The sequence below is a fragment of the Lissotriton vulgaris genome, chromosome 4_1, assembly GCF_964263255.1.
Source record: "Lissotriton vulgaris chromosome 4_1, aLisVul1.2, whole genome shotgun sequence".
NCBI classification, from domain to species: Eukaryota; Metazoa; Chordata; class Amphibia; order Caudata; family Salamandridae; genus Lissotriton; species Lissotriton vulgaris.
In genome coordinates, this window is record NC_141691.1 from 1,656,850,990 (window position 1) to 1,656,871,326 (window position 20,337).

A 20,337-nucleotide genomic window follows, 5' to 3' on the forward strand; every position below is an offset into this window, starting at 1 on the left:
TGTGAGGCAGACAGGCTGCTGACACTGGAGGTGCCCTCACTGGTGTCGTCCCCACCGACATTGCCTGGCCCAGTAGGATGGAGTGCCAGTACGGCAGTGGTGACCTGCTCCAAGACTCGTGTCACATCCGCGAAGCATTGGACCATCTGCTGCTGCTGCGCCAGGGACCATCGTGAGAGCTGGGAGGTGGCATTCCCAATTACATAGTTTGAGCGGGTGTAGGCTGATAGCCGCGTAAGTAGCTGGCGGTGGCGGCGGCGGGCGGTGTTGCGCTGCGAGATGACCGCAGCAGTGTTGGCCGTCATGCGCTCTATCCTGTCGGCCACATTTGCCACATTGCGGCCAATGTTGTGGAGCTGCAGTTGGATCGCCCCTTGCCGTCGTGCCTGCAGTTGGTGGATGCGTAGCATCCGGCGCTCTATGCTCAGCCCTGGCACGCGCACAGCCATCCCCCTCCTGCCGCTGCGTGCTGTGTTCTGCTGGCGAGCCCTGCCATGCCTGCTGTGCTGGCTGGCCACAGTGGGTGTGCGCACTGTCACTGCACTAGCTGCACCAGATGTAGAGGGTCCCGCTGGTGGTGGAGTTGTGGTTGTCAATGGTGCTGCGCCTGATGGTGCTGGCGCAGATGGTGTTGCCCTGGCTGCGGGGATAGGTGCAGCGCCTGATGGTGCTGGCACAGATGGTGTTGCCCTGGCTGCGGGGATAGGTGCAGCGCCTAATGGTGCTGGCGCAGATGGTGTTGCCCTGACTGCGGGGATAGGTGCTGCGCCTGATGGTGCTGGCGCAGATGGTGTTGCCCTGGCTGCGTGGATAGGTGCAGTGCGTGATGGTGCAGGATGTGTCGCTGTTGGCACCTCCTCTGCATCCTCTGGTGCCTCGTCAATGAGCAGCCTGTCGCTGTCGCTGCTGTTGTCAGCGCCTCCTGTGAGGGGAAGTGGACGTACATTAATTGCATGTATCTGTCACACGTGCAGTTGCTACATGCATGCTGGATGACATTCCCTGACTGGATGTGGCATTGCGTACTTTGGGACATGTCTGGCTGCATTGGGGTTCTTGTACATTGTGGGTAGACTACATGTCCCACAATGCTTTTAGGCATGACCTAATGTGCATTGATTGCATGACTTGGGATGATTATGGGAGGCTATAGGGTCATGGCCATTGTTAGGGGACAGGGTCGCAGTCGCATCCCACTTACTTTGGCTGTCTTGGGTGAGTCGGGATGAGTCCAGATTGATGACCCCTATGCACGCTTCTGGCTCAAGAGTGTCCTCCACGCGGTCCTCCAAGGGGGTGTTGGGAGGGACTGTAGGATCTCCGCCTCCAGTAGCCAGGGTCTCGCCCAGCCTCTCTGCCACCCACTCCTTGGCACGACCTCAGAGGTCGTACCACCTCTTTTTCAGCTCCTCCAGCGACCTGTGTGCCACGCCCACAGAGTTGACTTTTGCGGCTATCCCAAGCCAGATTCGGCTTTTCTCCGCCTCAGGCACCCTCCTGGAGTCCTTTCCAAAAAGTTTTGGGTGGTTATCAACCACTCCGTCAATCAGGTGCTCCAACTCCTGCTCAGAGAATTTGAGCTTCCGCTTGCGCCCGGTGTCGCTGGGCCCTGGTGCTGCATCCTCTGCCATTGCTGCAGTCACAAAAGAAAAGGATTTTGAAGTTTGGAGGTGTCCTGGAAGGAGCTCAGTGAGATGCAGCCTCGAGATCAGCCTCACTGTTCTGAATGGGGGTGGGAACTGGCTGCTTCCTGGTTGTGATGTCATCACTGTGCTCGAAATGCGACTTCCCGTTTTTGCGATCTCGCGATTTTGCGATATCGCATTTAGCGATCTCGCAATTAGCGATATTGCAATTCCTACACGGATGTTAACGAAAATAGCGATTTTTCTGCTATTTTTGAAAATCGCAAATGCTTTTTGCGGCTGCGTGCGAATCGCTTTATTTTCTCGCTAATTTTGATGAATGCCGGTCTGCGATTTCTAAATTGCGATTCGCTGTAAATCGCAATTTAAAAATCGCAGAATTCGGTTTTCATGAATCAGGCTGATAGTGCCTAAAAGCACAAAGCACCACTCGCAGTCATCTGGTCATGTTAGACAGGGTAAGTCACAAGAAGGGTCTGACTATAATGGAGTGGATACAGGGGCCAAGTTAGTCCCACTGAAAAGTGATCTTATGAGAGTCTGGTTAGTGGTGAAGGAGGCCACAGGGTAGAGCCTTGCAGATGATCATTACTGTAGCATGAAGAACAGGCCTGGCATCGCAGACTGTCACCAATGTAGTGCGAATATTAGGTAAAGCATCACAGAGGTTCACTGCTGGAGCTTCATGTTGACCGTCGCCTCGTTGCTATAGCGCATTGCGGTGTTAGCAGTCATGTTGGAAGTCACTGCATGCAGCAGAGTCTCAGCACAAACTGCCAGTTTTAAGTCACACAGAGGCCAAAACTTCAGGATTTTACCTTTCATTAAAGCGGAGAGCACTCTGATTCCACCAAGGGTCCAGGACCTGGGGAGACACCTCTAGTCGATCAGAGACTTAGGCTTGCAGAGACCAGCAGGGCTCAGACAGGCTCAGTTGCAGATTCAGGCAGGTGCAGTTGCAGCTGGTCCTCTGGGAAGTTGCATAGAGGCCTCTGGAGCTTGTGGTGTCCCTGTAGGTCCGAACAGGAGTTCAGCCAACTGACCCTTGAGGGCAATCAGGTTAGCCTTATTTGAAGAGAGCAGGTCCAGTTTTTCTTCTCAGAAAGCAGGGCAGACCTCATGTAGCAGGGCAGTCCCCTGGAGAACAAGGTAGGCCTCAAACATTAGGGCAGTGTTTTGGTAGAAGCCGGGCAGTCCTCTAAAGAATATGGCAGGCCTCAAGCTGCAGGCAGTTATCTCCGGAACAAGGCAGCCACTTTACTGTAGTCCACAGGCCCAAGAGTGAGCTGAGGAGGTGGTTCAGGAGGCCTAATATTTACACCCGGTGCCAGGCTTTGAAGTGGGCGTGACATCCTGGCCATCCACACATCTAGTTCTGAAAAGTTCTTCCCTTCCCAAGGCTACAAGTAGTCTGCGGTGACAAAAGCCTGGTGTCAGGTTCCTCTGTTTGTGTCCCCCTTTGTTTCGCTATCTGGGAGGAATACACAAGGAAGAGAAGTGCACCAGTGGCACCTTAGGTGGCATCACAAGACCTATGCCTTGACAATAGTGTGACTACAGGAGTGCCCGCCCCCCACTGGTGTGACTAGTTGGCTTGGAGCCTAAAAGTAAAAGGGCAATAACGTTTACCGGACCAGCAGAGGCCCACCTATATGCAAGGACACATATGCAGGACAGACTTGCGGGGTACACATTTTTGCCATGATGAAGGCCCTGGACCTTTCTTGTTTTATGGGGGTACCTATTTTATGGCTGAAACACTGAAACATGTTGGCAACTGTTTATTATGATGGATGTCTGAAACATTGACTCACGTAAACATCCAATACTGTTATTTTACTTCTGCCCTGCATACCCACCAAATAAAGGGAATACCCTGGGTTAATGGGAGGTAGTTTTAAAAATAGATCTGGACCACTCTACTGACCAGAAGTACTTATCTTGTTCTTCCATGCAGCACAGTTGAGACCACCATGTTGGCACTGTTTTAACATGGTGGGGCTGAATGGCCAATAATGAAGCATGCCACGAAAATTTAGGTGAGGCCTTTCCGTCCACAATCTATGGATTTTGTGTTCCTGCCATTGGAGTCTTCTGTGGGGTGAGGTTACAAAGGAATTTAGCTTCCATATCGGTCAGAAATGGGACGTAAAAACCGATTTTACCACTAAAGAGGATTTTAAACTACAGTTCATTTGAGTACACACTAGATATACCTATCCATAACCAATCAAAGGTTAGCAATTATTAAATCTAATAAGGTAACCCAATAAAAATCATTAGTGGTAAGGTGCAGAGAGTACTAATGCTAACAAAAAGAAAATTCGGAAAACAGGATGGGAGAAGACAAAAGGCTAGGGGATGACACTGCAGAGAGGGCCAAGTCGAACAGATTATTTTACTCTGCACACTGATTCTATTTGTTGTAGTCTAAGTTCATTTTGAAAGCAAGCATTTTACAAGGGGGCAAGCAGGTTTAAATAAATTATTTTAAATACAGTGCTCAGTGTTTGGCTGGAAACGGCTACCATTATGGCAGGATGTTGCCCATCTACCTTCTTCCTGCTCTCCATTTCCACTGAGGTGACAAGCAAGAACTTTAGCATATAAATGCCTTTGAGGCTCCTCTAGACTCATTTAAAATTTTCTTTTTTCTGGTGGTTAGATGGGACATATCAGATTCACAATCTTAAATCATCATCATTCTGCACAATTGCATGACCAACTTCAACTTCTTAACCCCTTCGATGCTCATGACGAGCTCAGCTCGTCATGAGGCACAGTGGAGCTGTGCTGATGACGAGCTGAGCTCGTCATGAACAATGGCAATGATGAAATATCAGCACAGGAGGAAAATATCAATAGCAGCGAAGGTGTTAATAAAAATGGAAAAGCACTATTAATAGATAGTTTAAAAGTACAGGTATTTTTACATCTGAAAATAAAAACAAAATAAAGCAAAAGAGATGTACATTGAAAAACTGGTTGAATTAAAATCGCAAAGTAAGGACTGTCAATGGAACTAGAAAACAAGAATGTCTTACAAATTCTAGGTATTACACAGCACTCTCCTATTGTACATAAAATGTGACTAAATTGTTCATGAAATGTAAAGCAGGTAGTAAGGTTTTACTAATTACCACAGCAATAGTGCTCAGAGATCTTTGTTTTGACAACAGTGTGCACATATTATATTTGACTCTGTAGAGAAACCCAATGCTAAGGTAAAATATCTGATTTTGAATCCAGTCTACCTTCATCTATCCTTTTTGCCAAGCTCATTTTTTTCCATGTTAAAAAGAGGGGATTGAGGTGAAAGAGGGTTGTGTATATGTAGAGATACGCATTTATAAAGACAAAGGCTCAGATTTGTACGTTGATGTAAGATCATTTTCCTTTAACATTGAAAACTTCTGAATCTCTCCAGGATGAACCCTTTTAGAGTCTTTCAAATTCACAATTGTGGGTTTAAAATTGATGTTTGCTCCTCATCATCAGCACGTTTATTTTTACTTAAAATTGAATGCATGAGGTGTGAATACTCCTTTCATGACATAAATCCAGACCAGTGACAGGTCCTAGTTGATGTGAAGGGCCCTCGTAATATTTCACCAATTGTCAATGTAGGTGAGGAGATCTTTTAGATAGGACTTACTTGCTCCAGTTGTTTGGATGCTGCTAGAACTTGAGACTGCAAGCGGCCGTTCTCTTTGGTCAAATGTGCACATTCTTCTGCCATTTTATTTCGTAGATATTTATCCTCACTGGCGGACAGTTCTTTCTCCATTAGCTGTTGCCTCAGTTTCTCTGCTTCTCTGCTAAACAACACAAACCAGCAGTTCTGCTTGAGAAATTACTCCTTTACAAAGATTTTGTGCAGTCATAGAAGCCTTCTTCAGGAGTTCAGACAATTAGAGAAACAATTTACAAGCTTAATACAGATGATATGTAAATGAATGTATAGATGTGCTCACACTTTCCCTTTTCAGTAAATGGAGAAATACACTGGAGATGCGTAGTCTGTTTTTAAATATAGACAGTATTAATAAAAGTAATTGAATCGAGGGAACTAATGCACCGAATAGCACATCTTTCTACAAATTCTGTTTATCGATTAAAAAATTAGTGCATTTTCTAATCCATAAAAATGATTAGTAAATACCTGAACAAGTCAATAATCATAAAACTAATTGAAGATTATTAAAGAAATGACATCATCACATGGTCTTTTAATGTACATGTGTTTTATTTCAATTCCGTTGCAAATGCCAAGTTATCTCATATATCTGTTTTTTTGTTTAATATTTAAGATATTCATCTTATTTCATTAAACTGGTAAGAACTCTCTTTAGGAATGAGCCTGTTCTGGTGATGGGACTTGTATAGTGCTTAAATTGAGCCGGTGGTTGCTGGTGGGGGCCACCGGCACTTACTTTGTGGACTGGCACCTATTTTTACTGCAACAGATATTTGCTGAATGCAAGAGAGGGAAAAGCACATAGATCAGAAAGACGGAGGAAGAGGAAGATGTCAAAACTGTGATGAAAGGAGAAAGCAGGAACCTGCAAGGGTGGGATGGAGGGGAAGGGATTGTCTGGCAGTGGATTGAAGAAGCATGAGGTGGATTTAAGGCTTCCAGCCATGGTATTGGATGTGCTGATTTTTAATTGCACCAGCAGTGAGCTTCTAAGCAGAACTTCAGATACCACTCTTTTTCTTTTACAAATTAACCACTGTACTATACAATTTCCTAACAAAGTAGTACAAGATAACTTAAATGTAGTGATCTTTTATTTATCTTAAGACAAGGAATTGTGTTTGTCATTGTTACTTTCAGCTTTAATCCCTAAACTGCACACAATTTAGGAGGTTATGGAGGATTAAATAATGTTATCAAAGAACTCTTGGACTAGCAGTCATACCTTAAATCAGTGAGCCAATACTACCAAGAAGGTATGCTAAGAGGACCTACCGAAGTTCCAGTCCAATTTGCTCCTGCGCAGAGTGGCTGCTTGTCATGAGGCTCTCTTCCAGCTGGTGGAGGGATGTCTGCAGCCTCAGTAATTCTGTGCGGTTTTCTGCAAGCTTAGCTTCAACACTTTGATGCTGCTGGACCTGGTGGTGAAGCTAAACAGAAACGTTAGTCGTATGAAAATGCACAGGGTTACAATTCAGACTTCTCTCTGAACGGTATTACATATCGGGTTGTGCAATTTAAAAAAAAATGGTATTCTGCATAAAAGTGCTTTGCTCATGCGCTAAATGAGGAGTGTGTTACATCAGGCAAGGAGCACTATGCATCCAAAGGTGGTTGAAATGACAAGAACTCTAATGAGGTAACGACCCAAACAAGTGTGTATGGTACAAACATTTACACTAGTGCAAAACATCTTATCAAACCCAAAAACGCTAAGGACCAGAATTATTAAGTGCAATTCTTAATTCAGATTTACAAAGCCATGCAGGGGGCGCTTTGTGCCTCCTTGCGTGGCTTTGTGAAGAAATGCAAGGGAATGCAGCTGCTTGCACTGCGTTACGTTACATTTCAAGCTGGTAGGCGTTCTATGGGTATGGCATGGGCGTTACTGTGCATTCCACCAATGGACTTGAAGTAATTGCAGATTTACAAAAGTTTGCACACCTAGAATTGTGTCAAAACGGGTATGCCTCACACATGACTTGTGGACACTACAACAATCAGACTGGATCTTGTGTTGCATGTAGGAGGGAGACCAACTGCATGTAGAGAATCCCCCAAAATTGTCTATGTCATTTATGGGTCAAAATTATTAATATGCATGTTCTAAAGCATGAACGTACTATTCAAGGGGCGTGGTCTGGGCGCCGATGGCGGAGGCGGCGTGAGCGGCGAGCTCCGTCCCTAAACCCGCCGATTATCCTGAAAAACTGCCCTGACAACGGTGATGGAGAGCGCAGTGGACGTAGGAAGGTGGTCGGAAGCTTTTGTGCCCACCAGGTAGTGAATTAGCACCTCCGGGAGCCTTTGGTAGCGTGTTAAAGTCCAGAGCCGAATCAATGTGAGCGGAAGCAAGATGGCGGCTGGACTCGATGGTGGGAGCTAGCTCGAGACCACACCGGATCGAGGCACAAGGGCGTACTTATGGGCACGATCAGCAGGGAAGGGGCGGTCGACCCACTGCGGCCTCGCAGGAACTTTGAAGCGGACACGAATTGAGGAGGACTGGGACTCAGCAGGAGGAAGAGATCCGGAGAGACCGAAGCAAACAAAATGGCGGCCGTGATGACGATGGCAGCAAATAAGGGGCCCAGCGCTGAGGGTACAGCGCAGCTGGTAGCAGGCCGATTGTGAGGTACGAGTGACCCTGACACGCTGCGCGAGAGAGCGGTGGGCTACGGATCTTCACGGGGATCCAGTGCCTCGGCTTGAAGTCATTGGGACTGCGGTGTACCTCCGAGGGCACGACGACAAGGGCCTGGGACGAGGAGACAGAGGCAGGAGTGCTCTGGAGCGATGCAGCTGGAGTTGAGGTGCTCGAGGCCCCCTAACTGTGGTCGTCGGTGAGTGCGGGGTAGCGGGCCTGTTCTTACTGCTGCGGAGGTGGGGGCAGGAGCAGGCTCGCGGCGCTGTGCAGCCGGGAGCTACGGAGGGTAGACCGGCGACGGGCACCCACGGCGGACGCTGAATACGGTCGGCAGCACGAACAGATTACAAGTTTGGAGAGCCAAAAACAGGGTTTACAAGCGGCTGAGACATGAAACCCAAAAATAGGAAGGAGGAAGATGCGGACCCAGCGGGAGCCCATGGCGGTGGAGATGTTGAGGAAACGTCAACATCGGAGCAGAGACTGAATAAACGTTTTGATCAGATCCTGGAGGCTATAAGACCGACAAAAGAGGCCCTCCATCAGGACATATCTCAGGCGGCAACGGGGCTGGGGTTGTTACGAGCGGATCATTTGAAACTGGCAGATAGGGTCAAAGAAACCGAACTACTTCTTCAAGACCTCAAACCGGCGGTGGTCACAGCAGAACATAAACTGGAAGATGCGATAAGGTGACTGGAATCTCTGGAAAAGAGGGCCGAGGACACGGAAAGTCGCAATCGGCGCAACAACGTCCGAGTGGTAGGACTGCCGGAGCGGATTGAGGGGACGGACATGGTGGCATATCTAGAAAACTGGCTTAAAACTACAGTGGCCCCAACGGGTCTATCAACCTTCTTTACACTCGAGAGGGCGCATAGAGTTCTGGCCAAACAGCCTGCGCCGGGCCGCCCTCCTCGCCCAGTGGTGGCTAGAGTCCTCCATTATAAGGATAGAGATCTCCTCATCCAAAATGCACGCTCGGTGGGGCCTTTTCAGGTGGACAATAGTGCTGTAACCATATTTCCAGATTATACTCAGGAAATACAAAGGCGCAGGGCATCATACCTATCTGTCAAGAAAGAGCTAAGGGAAGAAGGTATACAGTACTCCTTGTTGTTTCCTGCTAAACTGAGGGTGATAATGGATGGATCAACACAGTTCTTCCAAACACCGGAGGAAGCCTGGTCATGGCTTGAAAAATACAGGGCAGGCATGGACCGTAGGACTATGGGAGATAGCGTACTGCCCAAACCACCACGAATGCGCCAATCGCAGCGTCTCCGCAAGAAGAGTAAACTACAAAAAGAAATGCAACGTGCACGGATGGCAGCGGATAAGCAAGGAGCATTGGAGGCTACGGCTGCGATCACTGGTTTGCAACAGGAGGATTCCCCAAAGGGGACTGGCTCCGAAGGAGATAACAGACGATCTGCATCGGAACCGTTGGACGATGAAAGCACCAAGGGCCCGGAGGTGACGCCTAGATCGGCTGATGATCTGTAGGTGGCCACTAGCTGACTGAGGTCACGGAAGATGAAATGTATTACTGACACTGGGAGGCCTGGTAACGATTGTGAACTTTATCATTGTGCCGTAATATTGCGGGGTGATGGGGGCGGGGGGCTGGCGCGGGAGCTGCCACCTGTCGGAGTCGAACCACAACCCCACTGCCCTTAAGGCAGCCTGTAGTGGCTACTACAGGATAGAAGTACGTGTTTTGATATGGTAGTTTGGACGGGGACTAATGTTGTGTTATTGGGACCTGTTCTGGGGGGGAGGGATAGGAAAGTTTTAAGGAATTTTTTGTGTTTGGGGTTCAGCTGTGCTGGTGTGGGCACACGAAACATGATGGGGATGGGGGACTGGAGGGTTTGCAATGGGAACATTACCTGAGTTAAAATGTGTCACGTGGAACGTGCGAGGATTACATACTATATCGAGACGTCACAAGGTACATGCATACTTACTGAGAAGGAGGGATACAAATAGCGTTGCTACAAGAGACGCATCTCACCAACTAGGAATGTGTCGCACTACAGAAAAGATGGAGGGGCCGGGTGTTTGGTACAACTTATTCAGCATTTGCAAGGGGAGCATTGGTGTGGGTGAGGGCGGGAATCCCGTTTCAGGCCACAAACACAGCGGTAGACCCTGAAGGCAGATATGTGGCGGTGGCGGGGAGGCTGTATGGCCGATTTTTTGACACCATATCGGGGAAATTAGCGTATTTCCTGGCTGGTCAGGTAATATTAGGTGGGGACTTTAACTCAATTACAGATGTGGAGCTGGATAGGTCACACCCCCCGTTAGAGGAATCCCAGGTTCGAAAGATGGCAAAGAAGAGGGCGGAGTGGCCGAGTGGATGGGGGTTAACTGATGTGTGGCGAGTGCAGCACCCTGGGGATAGAGATTACTCCTTCTTTTCAGCTCTTCATGAGCTACACGTTAGAATTGACGTACCAATCACTGGTACCATTGTGGTACCACAGACACATGGGGCCCGATTCACAGAATGAACTTAAGACTCAATCCTAAACTTACTACTATTTTGGTATTCACAGAATGCACTTACTACTTTTGGCATTCACAGAATGCACTTACTACTTTTGGTATTCACAGAATGAACTTACTACTTTTGGTATTCACAGAAGTTAGGATTTTGTCTTAAGTCTGTCTTAAGTCTGTCTTAAGTTTGTCTTAAGTCTGTCTTAAGTCTGTCTTAAGACAAACTTAAGACAAAATCCTAACTTCTGTGAATACCAAAAGTAGTAAGTTCATTCTGTGAATGCCAAAAGTAGTAAGTGCATTCTGTGAATGCCAAAAGTAGTAAGTGCATTCTGTGAATACCAAAATAGTAGTAAATTTAGGATTGAGTCTTAAGTTCATTCTGTGAATCGGGCCCATAGTTGAAACTCAATAGGTCTCCTCTATTTGAATCGTTGAAATATTTGTTGTAGCCCACACCACCTGCAGTTTGGGGAATGAGGGAGGGGGGGCGTTAGAAAGGGAGATTGAACGCTCAGTCCATTTAATGTGATAGCTCCAGTTAGCACTCAACGGATGGTATACTCTTAAATTACAAGCAGCAGGTCTGAGATGATGACCCCGTGGGTAGGGTTAGGAATAGTGGGCTATTGATAGATCACTACAGATAGATGTAATACCACTAGGACAGGAAACATTAAAGAATAGGTACTTGAGTAATACACACCACTAAGTGCATGGGTTAAGTTGTATGGATGAATCGAAGAGCAGGGAACTAAAAAAGCAGTTGCTAGATTTCTCTGACACAAGGTGACTAAGGTTTGCCACGCGGAGATTGACTGCGACATTAATAATGAACGCCGCCCGACCCCCGGGCTGTGGGCTATACGGAACTGTAAATGAGCAGGTTGCGATTTCCGCTGCTGAGTGAACCAAAATGAATAGATATGTAATGTCTAGCTCTGCAACAAAAATAAAGATTTAAAAAAAAAATGAACGTACTCTTCAAGAGTTGCGCGTAAACGCTGTTATTGAAAAATGTTTGTTGAAGGCATTATGTAAATTAAACAGAGTTATCTCAGAATCATATGTATGGACTGGTCGGTAGTCCACCATTCATCATTGACAAGAGACTGCCCAACCACATAAGTGCAGCAAGTAAAGTAGCAGCTCAAGAATAAAGAGTTAACTAATTGATCCTGCACCAGTACCTCATTCTCTATTCTGTCCCCTATCCCCAGAATCTGGATGAGGGCGTAGATCATGGTCAAAGCCTATATACATATAAACCCCTTCAAGTGGCAATGTTGTGAATCACACAACAGACGGCAACAATCTTGCACAAAACGTCTGGGAAGTACACCAGCCCTAACCCCCACAGCACAGCTAAGACATCTGAAATGCAATTTAATGATCCCAAAAGTGAATTCAATAATGGCTCCTGTACTGAACCTTTGTTAAGGTAGTGTCGTTGGATATCTGTATGATCTGAGGAGATAGGAAGATGTAGAGCATACCCGACATCACCTGCAAGAAAGACATGTGAAATATCTTGGAAGGGGGCTGTAGTTGAAATGTAATACATCCTGCCTAAATACATCAAGTGGGTGTTGGGGTAATGTGTCTGTATTGTGTTGTAGTGATTAATAAGAATGTTTGTGATGGACCCCCACAGATGCACATGTACCCCAGTGTGAGAAGTTGTCAGACGCCAACCGTCTACTGATAGATGTTTATTGTTACCCAACTCAATGGTACTCAAAAACTGTTATTCAGTGCCAAGATGCCCCTTTAGGGGTGAATTTGCGCTTTACAAATACACATGTTATGTTAAGTTTTGTTGCTGGTCTTTTCTTTTCCCCAGGTAAGGCCTTTCTCCCTTAAAGACTTGTCTCTATTCTAAGTTGATGATAACTCGAGCAGTAAGTAGCCAGTTAGAGAGCACAGAAAAACTAGGGTTTTCAGAGGAAGAAAACTATTTTAGAAAAAACTCAGAAAAGGGCCAACTGCAGTCAAACTGACAAGGAGGTAACAGTGGCTAGCAGGAGAACGAAATAAAAATGTTCAAGTAATCCTGAGAGAGCACCCAAAGGATAAAAATATCTGATGTGTCGGATCAACTACTGGTAACTTACTGATCTAAAAACAATAAAGGGGATGTATGACGTTACCACGCATACCATTACCACGCATACCATTACAACGCGGTATTTACAACGAATACCGTTACAACGCATAGCGCTTTGAGGTGCTGGATAGTGGTAAGTATATTTTTATATTCCAACTCCAGTCCCCGTGGATACTAGGGAAGGTGTTGGATATAAAATTTAACTTATTCCCTATCCTAGAGCGCCCCCCAGCGCAATGCGTTGTAATGGTATGCGTGGTAATGCCTGCGTTGTAAGTGTAGTGCGTGGTAAAAAATGCATGGTAACAGTTGTACACCAAAAATTACTGCATCTGGAGCCAAAGAATGCCAACCATCAGATCCACTACCGGCGTCTACCCTTGTGTGACTGACGCACAGCTCTGAATGTTCTCAATGCTGAACTCGGTGTCTACTGTCAAGAATTCGAGAGATGCTCAAGCAGCTCAAGTGGAACAAGGTGAGAAGATTCCTGATAGATGTTGTTACTTACCAATGAGTCACATGTCCCTAAATCCCAGTAATTAAGCAACATTCAAGGGGTACACACCAGTGAAGAAGCCCCTGGCATCACCTGCATGTTGATCGAGTGACAGCGGTGTCTGTTGTGAAAAAGATGTGCTGTGTTGCAAGGTGGCTGAAAGGCCATGTGGGTGCCGTCAATTGTACCTACCACATGAAGGAAGTAGGCAAGGGTATAAAATGTCTTTGCCACCTTTTGTCTTTCCACCTGTGACTGTGGCAGTGTGATAAACTGGTGCAGTCTTCCGTAAGTTGTGTCCGCAGCTGATGCAAGCACAAGATTGGCTTTTAAGATGTCTAAGTTAACATAATTGTCCTTCTGGAAAGATACTGTCGCCATGAAAGGGAGTGCAACCAGTATTTTGATATAGGCGGGGATAGTATGGGAGTGGGCTGTAGGGTACTCAAGCTCACACTTCCATTCTGCAACCTGGAAATTACTGCTTCCCTGAACATCCCAAAGAGGATTATCCTTGCCTGTAAACCCTTACTGTCCTCCAAATAATTAGTCCTCAAAATGAGCGGCCACAAAGAAAATACATTCACTGAAGTAATAAAGGCAGAAAATGGTATCTGGTGGGAGAATTTATTTTTTACATGTTCAGCCTGGATGTGACTGGTTGGAGCTGAAATGTGTTTCATCTGTACATGGGTGGTGGAGTTCAGAACAATCACTCCTTACATTAACAGGTGTGTTGTAAGTGTTCTAGGCCCTTTTATAAAAGTCATAAGGATTAGCTTAAAGAAAAATAAGTATTGGATTTACAAGATAAAAAACATTGAAATAACGTTAAACATGATTTGCTTAAAAGATAAAACTTACAGGATCTTACAAAAATGTTCCTTTATTTTCCAATATATTTATATAGTTACTTGGTGGCACCAATATTTTATATGGGAGTGTGTTGCAGTACCAGTGGTAGCTAGAGTATATTTGCTATTTTGGGTCCATATTTGGCTGTAGGAACTTTATAAGTGCAGTCTGTGCATCACAATTGCCCTACTCTTTTGTGGGTGGATGTCTGTCCCTTGCTCCTTACCCTTCCCTTAATCTCGCCTTGTCCCTCATTATACCTGTCCCATTTAAATGTGAGTATTCCCCATTTTCCAGCCACTTCTCTCTGTCTGTCCCACATTTTCTACAGGCCTCTGCATGTAGATTTGGGAATAGTATTTTGTAGCATGTGTACTATTACCAGTACTTAATTTGTAAAACGATGAGCGCAGGTGCCCAATGCTCTGCTCAGAAACCCGTGGTCAAGGCTATTAAATGTCGGTGCACTGAATACTAAGGCTACATAGTCTGGAATCCACCTTATGCCTCTTTAATCCTCTATAATACATTCCCTTCCCTTTATCTCACTCTTGCAGGCTAGGTTTTCTCTTTTTATGCCATTTCTTCCCGTCTTAATTTTCCTCCTTATTTCCCCTTTGTTTGTTTTTCTCTCTCTTGCACTTGGTAAATGAGTGGATGTGGAAAAATAAGTGCTGGCCCCAAAAATGAGTGTTGGTCGGACCCACGGGCACAAATCAAGCACTAAATACTACTATTGAAGTACTACTGAAGTACTACTAAATGGACTATAAAGTATAGTTTGAGAGTAGGCCCAAATAGTTAGACTTGCTATGTGCGTAGTGCAGTGGCATCAATGCCTCCAGCACATCCTAAATGAAAATGAAAAATGGCCTCTGGCATAGGGAGTAGCCTTTGGCCAAATTATAGCACCCACCCATTAGCAACAACCATAGGCGTGTGTAGCTGGCACTGGTGTACCATCGCCACTGTTTCCAGAGCTTCCTGAACATCAGTCATGCCCTTAATACAGTAAAGTATGTCTTCAGGAATTGCAAGTCTACTAGACGAGGCAGGAAGTCTTTGAGGAACGTTATCATCTCTCCTTTTTCAACTTCTTCCATGATTCCATTTAGGTGGATGTTGACCCTTCTTGATCTATCGTCCATCTCTGAGATCTTGTGCTTAAGGCGCCAGATTTCCATTCCAGAGTTAGGTTATGTATGTAGTTCTCTTCTACCTTTTAAAATCTCCTGTTTGTGGAATCTAAACACCTTTGTAGGGAGAGCAATTCATTTTTCAAAGATTTTACCTCCAAGGACCCTTCAGATATGGTATGAAATGAGCCCTTCTCCATAATTGCTTTCAGAGTGACCTTACACATTCTGGATGCAGATTGACAAGAGGAATGTTTGCAATAAAAAAAGAGCCTCTAAGAAGAGGAGTTGGCCGGCCGGCTGACCAAGAAGACAACATGGGTCAGCAGTGGTGAAACAAGATCCAGTTGAGGGTGCCAGACCAGAAAGTCTCAATGAAGACTGTGATGGTTCGTTCTCCAAATATTGCTAGTGAATAATGAAATTGGTGGGAAAATCTACAAAATTACTCACTAAATCATACAACACTATATGTTCAAGTAGTAGTCTCACACCAGCGGGCCGCCACAAAGACTGTCTGATGCTACACTGTGTAGGGTGAGGCAGGACTCAGTGTTATATGGGTAGGCAGTGGATGCTGATTTTCATTGGAGAAAGTGTAACTAGTTTGGGGGACTACATTCATTCACTCCAACAAAAGTGTTCTTTATGAGGTATGTTAGTATTTGTATCACCTTCCGAAGAGTGCTACATTTGAGTGCCTTTTGTTGGTCTGTCTAGGTAGCCACAGTAAAGTAGATAATCATTTCTCAATGAAGTAAAGAATGGTTCTCTTGAATGATCAGAAGCATCTAATCTAGCCCCCATTTTTCTTTTGTGAAGTGGATGTGTAACTCAAGTACTGTCTGATTAATTGGTTGTGAATTGCAAGGCCGTATGAGTTTATGCAGTTTGAAGATATAAGATCTGGGGGGGGCTCTCTTGTGTTAACTCATGCAAGCGATGAGCACAGTTGAAGTAGACAGAGAGTTAGATTTTCTAATAGAGCACATCATTTTGCAGTGCCACTGGCCTCTGCCCGCCATATCCCCTGGTCCTGCATGCCATCCACCAAGATGTGGCTGCAGCAGATCATTGCGTACCTCTTAGGTCCAGCTCCCAACATAGTGCAACCATGTATGCTGCCTGTCTGCATAGTGGACTGTGATAACACCAAGGTTCTCAATCTCACTAGCCGCTTATCATGAGGATCAAGGACTGTGTAGTTTTGACAACCAGTTGCAGGGTAGAAGGGAGTTCAGAATTTTTTGACGGAGTGTCTGATTGTAGTCCTACTGGCCCATATCTAAGATGTCTCCCAGTTTTACGGATTAGCTTTCTTGGCGTGTTTCTTCTGTTGATCATCGGGTAATGTCTTGGCAGTGTCCTCACCTAATAAATTCTTTGTATGGGCCGTTGTCTGCAATATGGGTCTGAAAGAACCCAGGAACTTCGTTGGCTGCCCATCCTCATGGCGGTGTTGGATAGCATCCGGGAATGTCCATGATCCGAGGGATAATGTCCTAGAGCTGATTTCACAGAGCTGGCATCTTGCTCTGAGTCTGGTTCCAGTGCAATTCTTTCATGTTTTAGTGATGTCATGGATGATGGGAATGGTATAGACAATGTGATTTCATCAATAATGTCAATTCCGACGTAGGAGAGAGGCAGCTTGGTAACATTAAGTCAGAGTTGACATCACAGCATAATTGATGAAATCACTGGTGTCAATAGTGGAGAAGTGTGGCTCACTGGTTAGAGCAGGCAGACCCTGAAGCAGAGGTCAGACCCGGGACCAGGGTTCAATTCCCGACGCGGCAGGGTCTTGAGCTCAAATGTCCACGGACTCGATAATTCTCGCTTCGGTGCCTGACCTAATCATGGGTTCACACTCTGCAACTCTGGGCATTAAGCTTGCTTAATCTCCACAACGGCCCCCCGCGGCAGGATGCCTGGCTTTCACCTTGGGGATGCCCTGTAGGGGCTATCTCACAGGGAAAAGCCAGGACGGGTTCCCAAGGCAAGCGCTTAGAGACCCCTGGGTGATAAGCACTATATAAATCCAATATACAATACAATAGATAAACATTTGATTATTTTCAAGTTTATCACAAAGTAAAACAACATATATAAAACTGTTGTAGTAGAATCGCCACGCCAGAGTCAGCCACATCAGTAAAATTGATGCATTTATAAGAGCTATCAAGATAATGAACATTGCATGTATAAGACTCATCATGATAATGGATATCTCTTTCTTCTTAGTCATTGTTTTCATAATAAAGTCAGGATTCAATAAATGCTTTTACTGTCTCACCTGGTCTCCCATGTATTACTTTCTCACTCATTCCCTTTATCGTGATATCCCTTGCTACGTAGTGCTGCCATTCATCCTATCACATGATATTTTCTCCAGGTGTGCCACATTTTTCGCACTTTCTGGAGGGGCCCCTGCTTGTCTAGAAGACCTCTGTACCTCCATGTAGCATTGTATATTTTGACATCACTGACATTTCTACTTACCAAAAGACATTGGCACCTCTTTCTCCATGCACATTTGGTGTACATTTTTTGGAAGATTTTAGGTGCTCATTCAGCAAAACTTTCCTGTGGGAATTTAAACGAGAAACACACATTTTGGGTATCTCCTAAGACCCGCCCCCCAAAACCAATCACAACCAACGTTCTGTGCATGTATACATTTTTTTTCATCGTTTCATTCAGCAAATGTTTTTTTCTTAGACGCGTACACGTTTCATAGAAATATTTTATAACCATTAATAATCACGTACTTGGGTTTCCAGAAGGTCCACATTTTGCTCTTTTTCTTTCACAGAGATAACAGCTCTTTGAAGCTCTTGTTGGATTTTCATCAGCTCGGCCTCTTTGAGTGCCATGTCCTGAGAGGCCATCTTATCCAGTTGCTTATATTTCGCCACATCTTCCATCAGAATATGTTTTTCTCTCGTGTTAGCATCTGTGGAAAATCAATTGGAACTTTTAAGAACCCTGCCAAATAGACAGCGATAATAAGAGGTTGTAGCCATTTAAAATGAATTGCATTCCTAAACTTTCAATGATGCAAATAGATGGTGGAAATTCAAGGTAGCAAGGACTGCGTCCAAGATATGGCAGGCACAGATGAAAATATTCAAGATCAAGACATTCAATACATATATTCTTTTGGGCTGTGAGTTGTCATTGCCCAGCATTTTTTACGATACTGTGGGCAAGATGGATCACTCTTTCATTTAGGCAACACTGGCAGACAACCTGCTGTGTTGTGTGAAATGGAAAGGGCACGAATGCGCTATATTTACCAAAATATAGTGCATCCCAGCTCCCTGTCTGCGCTGGTGCATAATCAGCTGCCTGGCGACAATGCAGGCCCCCTTGCACCATGGTATAGCTATACTTTGAGCTATTATGCTTTGCTTGCTAAAGATACCCTTCAGAATTATACAGTAATGTTCTGTATTTTGAATTTCTTTCAACAGGAATGGTTCATAAACTGTAACATAATAAATGTAAATCATATAGTTCTGCTAACAGCCAGCAATCCCATCTCCATTTAAAGCAATTCTGCAATACCATACATCCCTAAGAAAGGTCATCAAAGTCTATGCAAGAAGAGAATCCTATTTGTTCCTCTTGTATAAACAAACAAGTGCAGATATGTGTTTATAATTTCATTACAAGACTGGGGCTACCATTATGCATATTTCTTTTAATGCTAACTCCAAGCAGCCACTTAAAAATGATACATCATAAAGTGAAACTGTTCTAGAACAGAATCTTCCTCATGTATATTAGCCATGAACATAGAATAGTCTGCCTCTTTTAAATGCAGCTCCAGGCAGATAAATTCCACTTTGCTACTATTTTTTTTCTTTGCTGAGACCTATTTTTATGAGCGTGGTTGATTAGCATTGGTATCTTTCTCTTAATCTGTTCTTGCGCTGCTTCATAACCTTTCTCCTAGGATCCTACTCACTCAGATTATCATCTGGCCTACAATTTATGTAGATCGGCCCCCCTTCTTCCCACTTCCCTTCCAAGGGGCTTGGGAATTTTAGGACCCCCTGACCGTATGCTGTCATCACACCCCTGGCCGGGTTCCCTGTAGCCGGGGCATCCGGTGCACTCCCCTAACTAGCCACACCTCAAGGGCCGCTTGCGGGCATTTCGCTTCTGTGGGAGATAGGACACTGTCCCAGAAACTGCGTTTACAGCCTCCAGGGCCGAACGCTCTCTCCCTCAGCCACGATCTTATCGCAGGGGCACGCCTAAAAATTGAGAGGAATGCAACTTGGCAACGGTTTTGTCAGCGTCTGACGTAGACCTGTAACTAAACAACGCTAATTAAAATGTTTTTAACCTGTTCTATGCTGATGACGGAACCGCTCCGTCATCAGCTGCGGTTGGGCTGTGCTGATAACGGAACGGTTCCGTCATGGCCCTGCCGCCGCGCCTGCGCGGCGCATTCTATTGAGCGGTCGGGGCCATGACAGAACCGTTCCGTCACAAGCACAGCCCAACCGCGGCTGGTGACGGAGCGGTTCTGTCACCAGCATGCGGCCGCCGAGCGGCCGCCCCGCCCACTTAGCGCTGCGGCGGAATAGCCGCTGCAGCGATGTGGTTAAAAAGAGGGCTTTACCTAGACCACGCCTCTATGATCATGAGGCTGCCTTTGCAACAGACATGACTTGGCACAGATGGCAGGAGCTGATCGCTCGAGCGAGTATGACGTCAGAAAACCTCTGACAGTTAAATTGCCTTGACAATCAGCTGCTGCATACCAACAGCAAGTATAATTAAGCTTCAATTGGAATAACGCTACCCTTCTGGTATAGAACCAGAAGAGGTTTTATACCATACTACGCATTCAACAACATTCGGGGCCATTGATAATCATTACTGGACTTATCTACCTACTCTCATTCTGAGCCCTTTGTATTCTTTCCTACTGAAATTAAACTTTCCAAGCAGGGCAAAAAAATTATAAACCTTATAATGTCTGACGTGGAATCAGATGATGCAGATGCACCAATTCCCAACATGAATAACAATGCGCTTAAAAAGATTATTCCACAGGAAATGCGATCCTGCATGCTCGAGATGCTAAATCAGGTTATCGCAAACAAAAGCTCACTAACCGTTGAAGAGGATGACATTCCTGAGAACCCCAACATCCCTAAAAATTACCATAAAAATGAAAGGGGCAAAAAGCTACAGAAAACTAACAGTTTCCCACAAATGCCCT

General features: G+C 45.4%; 1 protein-coding gene across 1 annotated transcript in view; it reads right to left on the bottom strand.

Annotated features, from left to right (window-relative positions):
- LOC147724364 (uncharacterized) overlaps window positions 1–20,337 on the bottom strand; it is a 350,577-nt gene that overhangs the window by 143,934 nt on the left and 186,306 nt on the right. The window contains exons 6-8 of the mRNA XM_086965924.1: window positions 17,867–18,051; window positions 6,619–6,773; window positions 5,302–5,464 (exon numbers count right to left, since the gene is read on the bottom strand). Of these exons, the coding sequence (XP_086822050.1) occupies window positions 5,302–5,464; window positions 6,619–6,773; window positions 17,867–18,051 (503 nt within the window). The remainder of the gene's footprint in view (window positions 1–5,301; window positions 5,465–6,618; window positions 6,774–17,866; window positions 18,052–20,337) is intronic.